The sequence below is a fragment of the Oscarella lobularis genome, chromosome 12 (genome assembly GCF_947507565.1).
Source record: "Oscarella lobularis chromosome 12, ooOscLobu1.1, whole genome shotgun sequence".
In the NCBI taxonomy this organism is placed as follows: Eukaryota; Metazoa; Porifera; class Homoscleromorpha; order Homosclerophorida; family Oscarellidae; genus Oscarella; species Oscarella lobularis.
In genome coordinates, this window is record NC_089186.1 from 1,946,663 (window position 1) to 1,961,107 (window position 14,445).

The window sequence follows — 14,445 nt, forward strand, 5'->3', positions numbered from 1 at the left end:
CCGGATTACGCGCACGCTGGACCGTCGCCAAGGGAACATGTCCACCGAAGACCTCTTCTACTTAGAACGTCAGAAAGACTCCGTTTTATATTCGTTTGACCGAAGTATCTCGCTCTAGGTGTCGATCTCGAGGAGGACGTCGACGAAGAGCTCAATTTCGAAGAGGCACGGCGCGAAAATCGTACGAAAAACTCGACTAATCGTTCGAACAGGTCCCAATCGAAGATTTCGCGCCTCTATCGGACGACGAGAATCTCGAAACGATCGTTCGATGCGCGCGCGAAGCGGCACGACACGATCGCGCGGCGTCAAAATGCGTACGCGTACATACGAGCGAATTTTCAGGTTTATCGAATTTTCGCGCGCTCAGAAAATCGATCGAGTGCCCGCGGCTTCGGTCGTTCAGCGTCCCGAAGTCGTCGACGATTTCGTGCGAAATTTCCTCGTGAAAATGAAGATGTTTCGAACGTTGGATTGCTTTCAAAACGAATGGTAAGAATAAAGATAAAAATATTGGGAAATAGTCACATGACGTTGCTTATCAAAGGTACGAGCTTCAAGAACGGGGGTTGCTCAGCAACGAAGATGTGAGGGTTGTCCCGGACGTTTACGCACAAAATCAGCAGCTCGACAACGAAATTAAGGATCTGCATAAAGATCTCTCCAAACTGAAATCGGCAGCAAAGTCAGTATAGCATCCTCATACGAATAAAAATAATTATTTGAATTTTCTTCTACAGTGAGGCAAAGGAGATGTATATCAAATTGAAAAAGGAGCGAGATTTCCATCGGATGCATCACAAGAGAGTGACGCAGGAGAAAAATAAATTGATTGTGGATATGAAGAGATTGAGGCAGCACTACGCCATGTATGAGCCGACGTTAAAGCAGCTGAAAAATCAATACGAATCGGCGCTGAGGGAGAAGATGCTGACGAAATTGGAGCGCGACAAGGCGGTGAGTCAGATCATTGGGCTGCAAACGACTCTGAAGCAAATAGGAAGTATGCACTGGTACCTATATAAAAATTGGGTATACATAGATCGTTTTTTTTTCTTAGGTAGTGGTAATGAGGAGAGAAGCAAACGGGAGAAACCCGTGCCTTTTGCTGAGAAATCGGTGAGCTTTTTCACGTAATATTTCAATAGCGGTCTTATTTTTTTTCTATATAGAAACCTTTGTCTCCTGTTTTGCCTACTAAGGTTCGCTCATCTTGAAGGTATAGAGCCTTTAGTCGATACGGCTTCGTATCTAGGATAAGGAAATTGATTTTCCCGTCGTGGCGGCGTCTTCTTCCAAGCGAGCCGTCAATTTTCCGTTGCCCTCATCCCAGCTGACTCGTTCCGAAGGATTTCAACACAGCACGTCTATACCATCAGCTCACAAGCTGCCCATAACTGGGTAAACATAAAATCAAAGAAACTAACGAAATCTATATTTATTTCATTAAAAGTCTCGCGTTTCATCCTCGCAAACACGTCATCGCTACAGGCAGTGACGATACAACGTGGAAACTCTGGTCAATACCAAGGTAGAGAAAGCGAGCAACACTCCAAATATTCGTCCATACAGCGTCCTTTCTTCTCTAGTGGTGACTTGATCTTATGTGGGGAAGGTCACGACGGCTGGCTATCAGATATTGACTTCAATCAAAAGCACGACCCCCTCTCTTTATGTATGTATGTATAGTCTAATTTTTTTATTTGTTTTTAGTGGCATTCAGCTCGCCACTTCGTCAGGAGATTGCACGGTGAAAGTGTGGGATTTTTCCGCCGGTCAATGCGTTGCGACGTTGACGGATCACATGCAGCCCGTTTGGGGTTGCTCCTGGCATTGGGACGGGAAATTCATCGCTTCGTCGTCCATGGATCACACGGCGAAAATATGGGACATTGCCAAGTGAGAAGACCATTCTACTTACGAAATAAAATAGTCTATGTTTTGTTGTTAGTGGACGCTGTCGTTTCACGTTGCGCGGACACGCCGATTCGGTGAATAGCGCGCAGTTCTTGGATCAATCGAATATCCTGTGCACATCGTCTGCTGATAAGACGATATCTCTTTGGGATGCGAGAACGGTGAGAGTCTCTAAGTTCTTTTTTCTACTGGAAACTCCCCTTGTAATGATGAGGAATTCAGGGTCTGTGCTCGCAGACGTTTTACGGTCACATACACGCGTGCAATCACGCTCTGTTTAGCCCACAGGTACGTAGAAATGTGCAGGATTTTTTTTTTGATTTTTTTATTAGGGAGACTCTGTTGCCTCTTGTGACTGCTATGGCAACGTTCGCGTGTGGGATATTCGGGCCGTGGAGAGTCGTCTCTCGCTGGACCTCGGGCCTCATTCCCTCAACAAACTCAAATTCGACCCAAGCGGTAAGCAAATAGTTTTTATTTATATATAATCATGCTCTCTCTCTCTCTCTCTCAGGCCAGTATCTTGCTATGGCTAGTAACGACTCGACTATATATCTTCTTGAGATTCAGTCTGGACAGGTACGCAATACTAATTAATATGTTAACTTATTAGTTTCTTCTTCCCCAAGGTGAAAGCTATATCTGGCGGTCACGCGGACTCCGTTCTCTGTCTCGATTTCGATCACAAAGGCGAGATTCTCGTGTCTGGCGGTGCTGACGACGCAATTCACGTATGGTCATAAATAAAATAACGTATGGACGCGTACATGCACCTCTACTATTACACGCAAATAAACGAAAAACGACTTAATCCCTGGGGAAGAGTCGATATAATGGGTCCGTAGCTCTGCGCGTTGTCGTAGAGTTCAAAGAGCGGCGCCGCGACGAGTTTATAGTTCTTGGGCACGGCGAAGAGCGCCTTTTCGGGGAGCTGAACGAGAAGGAGTTGCTTGTGCTCCTTGGGCTTGCTCACGTGCGCCGGAACGTAGGGATATTGGGGAGCCTCGAAATTGGGTCTCCACCAATTGCCTATCATTTCTTCGATGCACCACTCTTCGCTGACGCCGTCTTGACGACCGAGCGTCTAAAATTTAAATTTAATTAAAAATTAAATTCAATTAAATTTTTGTGACGTCAGAAAATTTGAATATTTAGATCTATTGTTTTTTTGGGGAGGCCCCACACAGCGCGCTAACCTTGTCTAAAATTCGTTTCATTCCCGCGACCGAGTCCTCGCCGAGCTCCAGCTCGCCGCCGGGCAATTTAAAGAAGGTCGTGCCGAGTTGTAAGAGTAGAACGTGCGGCAATTGGTGCTCGTGAACGAGAAGAACGCCTTCGACGGATCGTCGCTGTCCCACGCGATCGTATTCGTCTTTCATTCGCTGAAAGCGCGCCGCCACCGAGGGATCGCGCTCGTACAGCGGATCCTTCGTGCCGAACGTGTAGTTCGAGAGAGGATAGAGGGTAATCGTTCGTTCGAGAGCCATTTCGCGTAGCGCGCGCGCGCGTTCGAGAACGAGCGCCTTTCTTATACGGGCTCGCGCGCACAGGAACCGAGGAGCCCGTTTTCTCGCGTTCTCGTTTCTCGCCTCGCTACGCAGGTCGCGCCAATGTCGTCCGCATCGTCGTCTCGATTCAAATCTCGTCTTCCGCCCGCCGCAAATCGCAGTACAAATCCGGCGCGCGTTTAGTCGCAAATGAATCCTCATGCCCGTATGTCTTCTCTTTCTCCCAAGGCGGCGCCGTCGACGAAAGCGACTTCAAAAAGGCATTCAGCGATCATCCGTCGATCTCGGTGAGCCCCCGCAATGGGGAAGTACAGTGTGGAGAGATAGAGGGACGCGCCCCTTTCAGATAAGCACCTTTCGTCAATTGGAAGCCGAAATCGGTTCGATACAAGCCGATTTGGAAAACGACAAAGTCGATTGGGAAGTGAAAATCACATCGGTATAACGAAAAAAAATTAGAGAAAATCAAATCGTCGAATTTTTTCTTCGAGATCAAAAAATTGCGGGGATTAATCGAAAATGACGCGAGCGAATACGACGGCTTCGTCGCTCTTTTCAAACGTCTCGAAGAACCAATGAAAAAAGCCGTAGGCACCTAATCTAATGAATAATCCAAATAAGTCAATTCAATATTATCTTAGGTATGCGACCTTCGATCTCAAGTGTGTCGCGAGGCATGTGTATCCATAAGGTGGGAGGGGGTGGGGCTCAGATAATAAATATTTATGCTATATAATCGACCTTTGTTGGTCGTCGTAGTTACGCCGCCGTCATGATCAGAAGTCAATTGGATCGTTTTGTCGTCGCTATCTTGCCTTCTCTATTCACTCTCCTTCCAAACAGTGCAAAGGTTTAATTCAATCAACGTTATTTATCTTTAAATATATAAATATAAAAATCGTCAAGACAATTTTTAAAAATCGTTTGTAAAATCGTCAAGACAATTTTTTAAAATCGTTAAGACAATTTTTAGAACGGGTTCGAACGAGTTCGAACGTTAAAAATTGTCTCAAGACATTTTAAAATCCGTCCAATATATATATTTATTGGGGGGTTTGTTCTCTTTAGGTTATATCTACGTCTGCTCACACGTGCTTTGTATTCATTATCAAGGTACCTTTTGAATAGGATTATTGCCTTTTTTATGTAAATATTTTATTTATTGTTTGCGATTTTTAGTCCGTTCAATCTCACATTTTGGTTCCGATTTTCGTTCAAACTTTGTCCTCGCGATCGTCTGTAATTCGAAGGTAATCTAATATAAACGCAGTTGTTTTCAAAATTTATTTGAGAACTTGTTTCCGCGCGCGCGTGCAGACGCTGTTCCGAATATTTGACGGAAATCCTTCAGACTTGGCCATCGAAGTGTTTGGAAAAGTAAACTTCTCAGAATCTGTTGGACAGTTTAGCTACAGAGTTGCCTAATATGTAGACACGCGCAATCTTTGCAAGACTCCGTCGTGAAAATGATAGCGGATTCCGATCAAGGAGCGCGCACGTTCGGCCGAAAGTGAGGACAAGAGAAAATTATTGAAATCGAATTAAACGTATTACGTGTTAGTGCCTATTGGCATTTTTGCGATCACTTCAAAAAACGCGGGGAGCACATTTGGACGGGATTCGACGCAAATACCCGGAAATTGGTCAACCAGTCAAAGCCAGGAGGAGCAGGAACAAAGCGAGTCTAAAAAAATTTAATTTTATATACATATATAGCTAAAGGTGCGAGTAGAGCGTCATCATCGTCGTCGACGTCATCAGGATCTTCCACGTTATCGTCGCGCGCGTTTCACGCAAGCGCTCCAGGTAAGAGAACTAAATTCGATATAATTCATTAGTGGCGAGTGTTCTTAGATTTGAGTGGCGAGCGAATGTCGTCGTGGGGACGACATTCCGCTCAGAGAAAACCTCCGACCCCCTATCATTATCGTCCTGCTACGACAACGCATGGTCAACGTTCCCACAGCGACGTAGCTTCACCCGTGCACACCCTCCTTTCGAAACCAAGTACGAGTACATCTCTCAGACCCAATAGCAGTCCCAGCCCTTGTACCATAGTCCTAATAGACCTGGAGCTCTGAGCGCCTCTAGAGTATGAATATCTTTAGTTTTGGTTTCAGCTGCACCATAGTCTTAATAGACTTACTACTGTAGCTTTGAGCGCCTCTAATCTTTACTTTCAGTCGCCCTTAGCGTCTGCTCGTAGCATAAGAATCTTTGGTTTTGAATGTTTTCGCCGCTCTCATCCGGCCTTGTTAGTAGTCTACGCGTTAGCAAACACAAACACAGGCAGACGTCTATAGAAAAGAGATAGGGAGGACTAGGGAGAGGCAAGATGGTCAAGGGGAGACCTAAAGTCTTAGTTGACGTGTTGCATAGTTTTTCTGACTTCCTAGTTCTCGTATTTTTTCCTCTCCATCATCTTCTATTTTTATGTTTTCTAGGTACGACTGATCATCATCATCAGCATTCTTCTTCTTCTCAGCGAAGGGCGGTAGCCGAGAGTCCCGCTCATCATCATCATCATCATCATCATCCGCCTCCTCCTCCGTCTCCTCTTCCTACGAACGATCCAGTGAGAACGTGGATTGAGACGGGTCACGCGGCGCCCAGCGCCACCCAGGCGTTCATCAACCGTCTTGCCACTCCAAAGAGAAGACGCACGCCAGGAAAACCAGGTAAATAATTAAATAAATAAATAAATAAATAAATAAAAGTATCTACGATTATATATCTATTTTCTTTATCTCTAGCGTATTTGTCGAAGGACGCGTTGGAGAGCATGATGCATCATCGGCTACACAGTAGCAGCGAAAACGACGACGAGACCGGAAGCGTGGCGTCCGACGTCTCCTTTTCGTCGGCGATGTCCGAAATGACGAGCTTGAAATTCAATCTCATCGAAGTAAGAAATAATAAAAATTGAAAGCGAATAATAATAACAAGACGCCATTTGTGAGGATTTCGACGAGATTCTTCTTCTCGCGAATTCGTCGTCGTGGTCGGAGCGAAAGGATTCCGTTCTGAGTCTTCATCACCTGTTTCACACAACGAAAACGTTTTCGTAAGAAGGCGTAAAAAAATACGTTTAATTAATCCGCTCTCACGCGAAATTTTTCCCCCAACAGTAAGGTCGAAATTAAAAAGATTACGGATGCGTGCAAGCGATTCTTTGTCGAACCTCACGCAAAAGTACGATTAAAAAATTTAAATTAAATCGATGTTCTGTATGGAGTTTTTTTTGGAAATTTTTTTCTTAGGTTTTTGTTCTGTATTTGGACATGCTGTGCGATTTCGTGCGAATTTTCAAATCTCAGCTGACGTTTTGGATGTTCGTTCTTCTCCTTCGACTTCTTCACAAAATGGGCGGCGACTTGCGGGGATCCGTGTCGCGGAAAATGACGGAAACTCTTCATTTGGTCAGGTATTAATTAATTCAAGAAAATCTCCATATAAGGATATCAGATATTGAATTTTTCTATAGAGAGTCTTTTGATCCGGGATTGCAATTCAATACCATACTTAAAATCATGCTTGATCAGACGCAGCCAATGAATAACAAAGTCACTTAATTAATTATTTATTTACTGGATTTTTAAAAGATGTTTTTCAGGTTAAATTGGCTGTACTTCATTATCTTCTCGCCTTAATTCCTCAAATGGATTCCGAAGTCATTCAAAACGTGTCTGATATCCTTGCCTATTAATAAATCGACTATTAATTAATCAATAGATTTTGAATATTTTTTCTTGACTAATTTCTCTTGGTTTACATATTCGATTAGGCGTCGGAAAGATTATTACGCTCACAACGGAACAGAAGAGCTTGGAAGTGAGACGACTCAGTGCCAAAGTCCTCGTCGCTCTTTTCGAAGTCAATACAGCGACGTTTATGATGATACTAGCTCAACTATCAAAGCACTTCCGCGTACGGGTATTGAAAACGTGAAATTTTTGAATTTATATTGTTTTTTAGGACGTTGCTACGAAAGTGCTACAAGTTCATATGAAGAAAGACGTGGGATCGACTGCGCCAGCTGCTACGCCGCAGGTAAATGATTAATCTTTGATTTTAATTGGTCTTTTGTTATGGATTTTTTTTCGTAGAAGTCTTCTAGTGGTGAGTATCCCGTTTCGAAGTATCACGACACGCCGAGATCGAGACCTGGATCTGGGGAGAGGAGAGAGGGTCACGTGACGTCGCCGCCTCTAGCGGCGACGTCGCAATTGCCTCACATGAAGACCGGGATACCGCTATTCAAACACAAGGCCGTTGCAAGTGTAATGCACAAGGAAAGGAGTGTGAGAAGAAAGTCGCCCAGTACGGGGACCCCGCCTCAAGGGGGCCTTGGTTACGCCGTGGCAACGGCGACCGTAGCAACGCCGGTTGTTAGGGGGACAGAGCGGGAAGAGAGAGAATTGTCGCCTAAGCAACCAAGGTACTAATACGGGGCTCCTTTTAGGGCGAGACTTAGTTTAGTATCTCTCTACTTTTTAATTCTGTTGAGGATCCCCTAGGGCTCTATTGGTTTATTTTTTTAGTGTGGCTACTTCTGCTGTGTACAATCCTTTGAGATACGAAGAGAAGCACAATGGGAGAATGAGCGATGATATGGAAGAACAGGTAATCTAATCCACTTCTTGGAGGGGGGATACTTTGTAGCTATAGACCGTCTCGTTTTCACAGTCGGATGAAGACGAAGCCGGCGAAACCCGTCAAGCAGGTAAATAAATAAATAAATAATGATATGATAATGATAATAAAATGTCGTTTAGATTCTAATCTTCTTCGCGACTTGTCCTCTTCTGGGTATATAGTCAATTAATTGCGCGTCATAAAGTCTTTTGAGTCTTCTCCCCTAGTTCCAACTCCACCATTGAAAGCGCGCTCGGACGACTCATTCACATCGCTAAGGAAGACTCGTTTCGTTTTTGGGAAAACCACTTCGACGTTGTCCTAACGAAAATCTACTCGCATCTCAGACACGAGACAGTGAGAACAAAAAAGGTGAAAAATCATTTTCTCATTTCCCTTCCTCTCTCTACGAAGAACGCAATCCGAATTCTAACGATTCGAGCCCTGTATGAAATTCTGATGAGTCAGCCCGTACGATTCGCTTCTCATACCGAGACTCTCGTTCTAACGGTTTTGGAGTCGACGCGCGATTCGAACGAAGCCGTCACCAAGGCGATGGACGAGCTGATTGGACCGCTGAGTCGAGCCATCGAGCCGGTGGAATGCGTCGGCTTCTTGCTGCCAATCATCGCGAAAGAAGATCATTCCGTTTTATTATTCGCTATCAAGATTATAACAAAAGTAAAAAAAAAATTGAAGGTTATGTTTTTATGCGAAGGACTCTAGATTATTGAGAGACTGAGTGACGAAGAACTAACGGCATTTCTACCGCGAATAATGCCCGTGTTAGTCACCGTAAGACTTGTCCCCTCAAGGATAGAAGAATCGCGACAATAGGCGCGCTTATGTTTTTTTAAGGCTTATAGTCACTCGGCGAGCAGCGTTCGAAAGGCGAGCGTTTTCTGCATGGTTTCCGTGCATTTTGCTGTCGGCGAACGAATGATGGAGTACACAGTTCACCTCACGAGCAGTCAGGCAAGCAAACGAATAAAATAAATAAATAGGTGGTAGAGTACGTAATTGAGTTTTTTAATAGATGAAATTGTTGAATCTGTACATTAAACGAGCCGAAGCCCAAGCGATGAGTCCGACGTCGCCCGACGGAAGAAGATGAAAACCACCGCTTTGCGAAATTATTTTGTAATACTACGCCTGCTAGAAGTAGATACAAGAAGATACACACGTAAGCGCGCGAAGTACAGTACAAATAAGAGTCAATAGTAGTAAGTCTGGATGGGGTAGAATTTCAATGATTTCCACTGATTAGAGATTCTTTGCATATATGCATTAGCAAAGTCTTTTGCCCATACGGGAGCCTTGAAGGGCATTTGAATTTTTTCTATTCGTAGGCCGCCCTTGTTGCACTTTGTGTAGATCCAGTTCCAGTCTCGTCTGTGAAGGCTTTCGCCCGCTGTCAATTCTGCGCATTCTGGGCACGTTTCGTCGTCAGGGACGTGAGATAGACTTGTTAGTTTGATTCTAGTTTCGTTTCTTTGGACATAGATTCCCGGGTCGTGACCCAAAGCGCGAAATTTACGATCGATAAGGACGGAGTCGTCGAAATCAATAAACCCCGCTTCTTTTGATATTTTCTTCGCTAGAGTTCCCGCTTGATTTTCCTGGGTCTTCGCGTTGGCGGAGAACCAATCAAAATTGCCCATAATTTCGATAAGAAGCTCTGATCCCATTAAGGCGAGGGTATCGCGTAGTTTCGCGTACGTAACTTCGCTATCTATTTGTATAGACTTTTGTATGAGAATACGTCCCCTATCGAATTTTTCGTCTTCGATTTTTACGAGGCTGACGCCCGTTTTCGTGTCACCGGACATGATTGTGTGCTGCAGTGGAGCTGCTCCTCTCCAACGCGGAAGTAAGGACGGGTGAATATTGATGATTCCGTACGGGAATTTTTCTATAAGGGATTTGGAGAGTTTGTGCCCAAATGACGCGACAATTGCTAAATCAATGTTTTCTACGTCTAAAAGTAAGCTATCGTTTCCTTTCCAGTCGATAGTCGGTAGATTTAACTCCTTCGCGTCCCTCCGAAATTTATTTGCTACTTTTTTGTTGTGTACGCGTTGCCCGGACGATGGGCAGACGACTTTGATGCTGGGAAAGATTTTTCGTAGATGTACGTTGCGTAGGACTTTTGATGAGAACTCGTCACTGCCGAGGAAAAGTGCAGACTGCGGTGACGTAGATAAGGCCTTCCATAGTCGCGAAGACGCTAAGGAAAAGCGGAATCTCGACTGCATGACGACAAGTCAACGCGCGTTACCTTTCCCCAGCAACGACGATGGCGAAGTTTGTTATCGCTGGAAAAGCCGATTGTCCGCGCTACGCCCGCGCCGAGCAACTAGCCGACGACCTAGCGACAAACTTGCCATCATTCCAAGTGCACAAAATCATCAAATCGGCGAGCGAATGGCCCGAATGGCTGAAAACGCAATGCGACGATAAAAATTGGCAGCACGCCGATTCTCCCCTCATATGGCGCGAATTGGTCAATCGAGGAGGCAAAGGTAAGGTAGATATTACGGTTTATGTAGGCTCACATGCGCTAGAGACCGCCATAGAGTGTAATTCACGATTACTAGGTCTTTATATGGGAGGATGCGACGATTTTGTCGTCTACGCACGTCACAATTACGGTTTCGAAGCGAAACTATTAGACGACGATTATAGAGAAATTGGCAGCGAAAACTTAGCCCAATACGAAAAAGATTCAGAATCGAAGGCTTTGTCCGAAGAGAAAGCCCCAAAGCCTTTTGTCATAGCAACGAACGAAGGCTCATCAACGGTGATCTATCACGCTTTGGGAAAAATTGGACGTGGAGACGTTTTCGGCGAAACGTGTGAACTCGAAATTCGCCTATTGGATGAAGACAACGTCGACGTTGCTACGGGCGTCGCCATGGAGATTCGAGACTGCGCCTTTCCTCTAATTCAAAATATTTTCGTTACGAGCGATCCGGCGAAAGCGTTCGACGACGTCGACGTTCTTCTAATGAGTAATATTGATATCGACGCGGCGAGAATCGAATCGTACGCGCGAATCGTCGACGAGAAAAGTCCGAATGCGAAAATCGTATTTTTCGGCGGGGAGAACTGTTTCGATTTGGCCGCGTCGTTTCTCGAGAAAACGAACGCGGTTTCGTCGAAGAACGTCACCGCGCTCTCGCGAGACATCGAAATGCGCGCGAAGGGAATTCTCGCGCGCGCGCTCCGCGTGAATTCCAGCGACGTAAGTGACGTAGTCATATGGGGAAAATCCGGCGCGTCTCGCGTCGATTTCGCGCGCGCTCGCGTACGCAATCACGTCGGATCGATAAGCGGTCCACCCTTCTTTTATCGTCACGCTAAGGAATTGATTTTCGAGAAGGAGAAGTTGACCAATGAGATGGCGGCTTTGACGTCGACGAAACGCGGAAGTCCGCCGCTTCTCGTCGCCGCGGCGTTGACCAATCATCTCGCCGATTGGTTTCTCGGCGGTTCGGATGACGTCAAATCCGTGGGATTGGTATCGGAGGGATGGTATGGAATTCCCGCGGGGACGATCTATTCGTTTCCCGTGCGCGCAAACGCGTCCGCGTTCTCCGTGGATCTCACTTTCGATTTCGAGACGGATACGGATAAGGATAAGGATAAGGAAGAGGAAAGCAAAGCGACTACGGAAACAAATCAGGAGGAAATCGTTCGCGATTCAGAGGACAAGTAGCTGAGTCAATAAACTGGAAAATTATAATTAATCTTCTTTGTTATTGTCGTCATCGGCGGCGGCGGCGGTGGCGGCATCGTCTGGCTTTTCGTCGCTCTTTGTCGCTTCTTCTTTCACCAGAACGTCGACGTTGGGCTTTTTCTTTCTCGCCTCGTTGATTTCGTAGCAATAAGCACAGCGAAATGCTACATCGAATATGAAATGTTTATAGGGGGAACGTTCGGTAAGCTTTTGTTCTACTTAGGTATTCGTAGTCGTCCGGTAGAGCCATTCCGTTGTGCGAGTAGCATTTCTTACAAATCAACGCGTAGCGATTATTAGCTCCATCCCCAATGATATATTCAACCATCTAAAGAATCAAGGTGACCCCCCCTCCTTAGATAAGAGTCTCTTTACTTTATCAAGAGTCGTTCTTTCCCTCGGGAGAATAGGGCAGGGGGAGGGAGGCCCGGGAGCCGGACGAGCCACATAACCTTAATCAATTGAATAAATCGTATTTTATTGATTTATTCTCATACCTGGCATGAGTTGATAGACTTCTCGTTGTTGGGACGAGAGTACGGGTTGAGAACGTTGTGGGGAAATTATTTGCTGTTGTGGCGGCGGCGGGGGCGGGGGCGGGGGTGCCTGGGCTGTGGGGAGAGAAACGTGACGACGCACTTGGGGAAGAGGCCGAGCTCCGGAATTATCGTCATCATTGGCTGGCCTGCGATGACGTAATTCTAATAGGGAGTGGGTTTCGATATCATATGTATAATTGTTTTCCCTTATTTTATTTTTACGAGATTCCATTCTAGAGGACGGTTGTAGTCTGGGCGCGCGAGTTTCTCTATACTCGGTGTCGTATTTCTTAAGAATTTCTTCGGCCACTTTAAACGTTTCAGTTTCTTTGACGTTATCCAACTAAACCCCCCCAGTCCATATATAAGGATTAAGCCCCTAGGTAATGTGAGACCCTTACAATGTGACGCTTCTTATGTCTAATTTCGCTAAGCCTTACATCTAAAAGAACCCGTGCTATAAATTCAATAAGTTTTAGTGATTAATACCGTTTCGACGAATTTGTTCGACAAAGGCATACGTCAGTAATTTTTTAATCCCATAAAATCTATATATGTACTATGTACCACGTGACCCCAAACCCGTAAATCTCTCACAAGAAGGGAAAGACGACGAAAGGACTAAAGAGAATGAGTCTCTCTGCCCAATCGCGAGGCGAATAGTAGAAATAGAAAAATACGGCGGCGAACAGGTAGAGAACGATGCAGACGAAGACGAAATAGCCTATCGTCTTGTTCTGCAAACTCTGCGCGTGGCGACGTCGCGCTTCGATTCGAACGATTTCCTAATCGAAACATGGAACGCGAGAAAGCGAATTTTTTTAATTTTTTTGACTTCTTCGATGTCGGCGAGCTGCTCTTTGGCCGATCTTTGAGACTAGATGCACTCGTCGTCGAGTTTAGTGGCGATTTCAGCGATCAACTTACTCGAAATCGTCCGATTAGGTTTCCCATATATCGTATCCGGGGAGGTCACGACGCGAATATCAACGGGCGACTATGGCACTGACGGAAGAAATCGTTCTAACGAAGTCGAAGGCGTCGAATTTGAGTCGAGTGAAGAGTCTAAATTGTTGGTGCGTTGTTTTGATCGCGTTTCGCTCTGTCGCGCTATTCTCGTGCAGGGGACTGAACGTGTCCGACGTAAGTGTCCGGGGAACCGTGGGGGGAAACGATCGTTTCACTATCGAAACGCGTTAGATCACGATTCTTCAAAAGACGCCTAATATAGAAGTGCTCAATCTGAGGCAAAGGATATTAGGAGGACACTCCCATATCTGTATCTGTCATCGCTTGACTCCTTTTTTAGTGTGAATCGGATTGATACCTTGAAAGACTTGGCGAACTGTATGTAGGGGAAGTGTCTCTTCTACACTAATTGGATTATAATTTCTGAAGGCAAAATGTTGAGGGAGCTCTACGTGAGAAAAAATCTCTTGGTGGATTTGAAGGAATTGGAGCATCTGTCTCATCTACCTAATTTACGAGTTTTGTGGTTGCAAGGAAACACCTGTTATCAAAATTCGACGGATAGAGACAGAGTTCTTCAAATATTGCCAAATTTGAAAAAATTGGATAACACTGGTGCGAAAAGGAAATTTTTAAACTAAAACGTCAATTTTTTTTAAATCTAGCCGTTGTACACGGAAAATCTATTGAGGAATTTGATGGCAAGGAAACGGAACAGAAAGGAACAAAGGTAATTGTTTGGGGAACGATTCCTGTGGGTTTTGGACTTCTGGTTTCTATTCTGTGCGGAAGACGAGACAGGGCAACGTTCTCAAGTGCGTTTTTCTTCTTTTGGACGAACTGGACGACGAAGAGCTCGCGCTCGTCGAAAAGCGAATCAAGGAGAAGTCGTCGTGTTCGTCGTCGAGTGCGTAATCGGTGTATGAGCGCGTGATTTGCGCCGTTTTTCTTCATTTCCACCGCTTTCTCTCTCACGAAAAGGCGTGTTCGCGGGCAACGCCTTCTTTTACGTATCTTAATTCTATTAGTCGCCCATTGGCGCGTTCGAGTCGTTCCGCCCGTCGACGAACCAATAGGCGTAGCGAGCCTCACGTCACGTGCACTGGCAGCAAATACCACGAGGCCGCGTCGCTGACGT

The 14,445-nt window shown here is 45.4% G+C and overlaps 7 protein-coding genes across 7 annotated transcripts; 4 read left to right on the forward strand and 3 right to left on the reverse strand.

Moving 5' to 3' along the window:
- The first annotated feature begins 20 nt into the window (after nt 1-20).
- Nucleotides 21-2,755, forward strand: LOC136193849 (sperm-associated antigen 16 protein-like). The gene is made up of 17 exons (XM_065982840.1): nt 21-68; nt 119-165; nt 213-317; nt 371-492; nt 548-685; nt 741-1,003; nt 1,061-1,119; nt 1,173-1,202; nt 1,256-1,401; nt 1,454-1,531; nt 1,590-1,655; nt 1,714-1,899; nt 1,952-2,078; nt 2,140-2,205; nt 2,250-2,376; nt 2,432-2,496; nt 2,547-2,755. Exons 1-17 carry the CDS (start codon nt 38-40, stop codon nt 2,658-2,660), a joined length of 1,770 nt encoding a protein of 589 aa, XP_065838912.1. The 5' UTR covers nt 21-37; the 3' UTR covers nt 2,661-2,755.
- Nucleotides 2,391-3,413, reverse strand: LOC136193855 (cleavage and polyadenylation specificity factor subunit 5-like). Its single transcript, XM_065982847.1, has 2 exons — nt 3,114-3,413; nt 2,391-3,001 (listed from the first exon to the last, which is right to left on the reverse strand). Exons 1-2 carry the CDS (start codon nt 3,402-3,404, stop codon nt 2,699-2,701), a joined length of 594 nt encoding a protein of 197 aa, XP_065838919.1. The 5' UTR covers nt 3,405-3,413; the 3' UTR covers nt 2,391-2,698.
- A 14-nt stretch (nt 3,414-3,427) lies between these two features.
- Nucleotides 3,428-9,402, forward strand: LOC136193844 (CLIP-associating protein 1-like). The gene is made up of 31 exons (XM_065982833.1): nt 3,428-3,585; nt 3,654-3,712; nt 3,772-3,864; nt 3,917-4,012; nt 4,067-4,116; nt 4,185-4,275; nt 4,494-4,538; nt 4,605-4,675; nt 4,743-4,802; nt 4,858-4,935; nt 4,987-5,103; nt 5,158-5,231; nt 5,280-5,432; nt 5,870-6,103; nt 6,179-6,330; nt 6,386-6,489; nt 6,554-6,617; nt 6,686-6,849; nt 6,910-6,988; nt 7,039-7,114; nt 7,198-7,352; nt 7,401-7,475; nt 7,532-7,863; nt 7,967-8,048; nt 8,112-8,148; nt 8,201-8,234; nt 8,288-8,417; nt 8,475-8,741; nt 8,787-8,855; nt 8,919-9,035; nt 9,097-9,402. Exons 1-31 carry the CDS (start codon nt 3,528-3,530, stop codon nt 9,172-9,174), a joined length of 3,294 nt encoding a protein of 1,097 aa, XP_065838905.1. The 5' UTR covers nt 3,428-3,527; the 3' UTR covers nt 9,175-9,402.
- On the reverse strand, nt 9,207-10,318 carry LOC136193851 (methionyl-tRNA formyltransferase-like). The gene has a single exon (XM_065982842.1). It carries the CDS (start codon nt 10,313-10,315, stop codon nt 9,275-9,277), a length of 1,041 nt encoding a protein of 346 aa, XP_065838914.1. The 5' UTR covers nt 10,316-10,318; the 3' UTR covers nt 9,207-9,274.
- LOC136193850 (putative malate dehydrogenase 1B) lies at nt 9,537-12,371 on the forward strand. The gene is made up of 4 exons (XM_065982841.1): nt 9,537-9,752; nt 9,805-9,930; nt 9,980-10,582; nt 10,658-12,371. The coding sequence occupies exons 3-4, from the start codon at nt 10,357-10,359 to the stop codon at nt 11,776-11,778; spliced, it is 1,347 nt and encodes a 448-aa protein (XP_065838913.1). The 5' UTR covers nt 9,537-9,752; nt 9,805-9,930; nt 9,980-10,356; the 3' UTR covers nt 11,779-12,371.
- Nucleotides 11,655-13,330, reverse strand: LOC136193852 (endoplasmic reticulum junction formation protein lunapark-like). The gene is made up of 10 exons (XM_065982843.1): nt 13,266-13,330; nt 13,174-13,215; nt 12,936-13,123; nt 12,828-12,886; nt 12,740-12,780; nt 12,561-12,681; nt 12,297-12,500; nt 12,175-12,251; nt 12,019-12,127; nt 11,655-11,963 (listed from the first exon to the last, which is right to left on the reverse strand). The coding sequence occupies exons 1-10, from the start codon at nt 13,290-13,292 to the stop codon at nt 11,806-11,808; spliced, it is 1,026 nt and encodes a 341-aa protein (XP_065838915.1). The 5' UTR covers nt 13,293-13,330; the 3' UTR covers nt 11,655-11,805.
- LOC136193854 (cilia- and flagella-associated protein 410-like) lies at nt 13,300-14,355 on the forward strand. The gene is made up of 7 exons (XM_065982845.1): nt 13,300-13,414; nt 13,463-13,481; nt 13,539-13,585; nt 13,648-13,685; nt 13,737-13,922; nt 13,973-14,037; nt 14,100-14,355. The coding sequence occupies exons 1-7, from the start codon at nt 13,338-13,340 to the stop codon at nt 14,220-14,222; spliced, it is 555 nt and encodes a 184-aa protein (XP_065838917.1). The 5' UTR covers nt 13,300-13,337; the 3' UTR covers nt 14,223-14,355.
- The last annotated feature ends 90 nt before the right edge of the window (nt 14,356-14,445 follow it).

Excerpts from the sequence above, each read along its gene's own strand:
- LOC136193844 (XM_065982833.1), top strand. The coding sequence starts at position 3,528 with ATGTCGTCCGCATCGTCGTCTCGATTCAAATCTCGTCTTCCGCCCGCC. Across the intron at positions 4,276-4,493 it reads TCCTTCCAAACAGTGCAAAG|GTTATATCTACGTCTGCTCA; the intron begins GTTTAATTCAAT and ends TGTTCTCTTTAG. Across the intron at positions 5,232-5,279 it reads GTTTCACGCAAGCGCTCCAG|ATTTGAGTGGCGAGCGAATG; the intron begins GTAAGAGAACTA and ends GAGTGTTCTTAG.
- LOC136193854 (XM_065982845.1), top strand. The coding sequence starts at position 13,338 with ATGGCACTGACGGAAGAAATCGTTCTAACGAAGTCGAAGGCGTCGAAT. Across the intron at positions 13,586-13,647 it reads ATAGAAGTGCTCAATCTGAG|TGTGAATCGGATTGATACCT; the intron begins GCAAAGGATATT and ends CTCCTTTTTTAG. Across the intron at positions 13,923-13,972 it reads GAAAAAATTGGATAACACTG|CCGTTGTACACGGAAAATCT; the intron begins GTGCGAAAAGGA and ends TTTTAAATCTAG.
- LOC136193849 (XM_065982840.1), top strand. The coding sequence starts at position 38 with ATGTCCACCGAAGACCTCTTCTACTTAGAAC. Across the intron at positions 1,532-1,589 it reads AAACTCTGGTCAATACCAAG|TGGTGACTTGATCTTATGTG; the intron begins GTAGAGAAAGCG and ends TTTCTTCTCTAG. Across the intron at positions 2,377-2,431 it reads ACTCAAATTCGACCCAAGCG|GCCAGTATCTTGCTATGGCT; the intron begins GTAAGCAAATAG and ends TCTCTCTCTCAG.
- LOC136193855 (XM_065982847.1), bottom strand. The coding sequence starts at position 3,404 with ATGGCTCTCGAACGAACGATTACCCTCTATCCTCTCTCGAACTACACG. Across the intron at positions 3,002-3,113 it reads TGAAACGAATTTTAGACAAG|ACGCTCGGTCGTCAAGACGG; the intron begins GTTAGCGCGCTG and ends TTTAAATTTTAG.
- LOC136193850 (XM_065982841.1), top strand. The coding sequence starts at position 10,357 with ATGGCGAAGTTTGTTATCGCTGGAAAAGCCGATTGTCCGCGCTACGCC. Across the intron at positions 10,583-10,657 it reads GGTCAATCGAGGAGGCAAAG|GTCTTTATATGGGAGGATGC; the intron begins GTAAGGTAGATA and ends CACGATTACTAG.
- LOC136193852 (XM_065982843.1), bottom strand. The coding sequence starts at position 13,292 with ATGGGAAACCTAATCGGACGATTTCGA. Across the intron at positions 13,124-13,173 it reads AGCTCGCCGACATCGAAGAA|GAAATCGTTCGAATCGAAGC; the intron begins GTCAAAAAAATT and ends TGTTTCGATTAG. Across the intron at positions 12,501-12,560 it reads GTCCTCTAGAATGGAATCTC|AATTACGTCATCGCAGGCCA; the intron begins GTAAAAATAAAA and ends ACTCCCTATTAG.
- LOC136193851 (XM_065982842.1), bottom strand. The coding sequence starts at position 10,315 with ATGCAGTCGAGATTCCGCTTTTCCTTAGCGTCTTCGCGACTATGGAAG.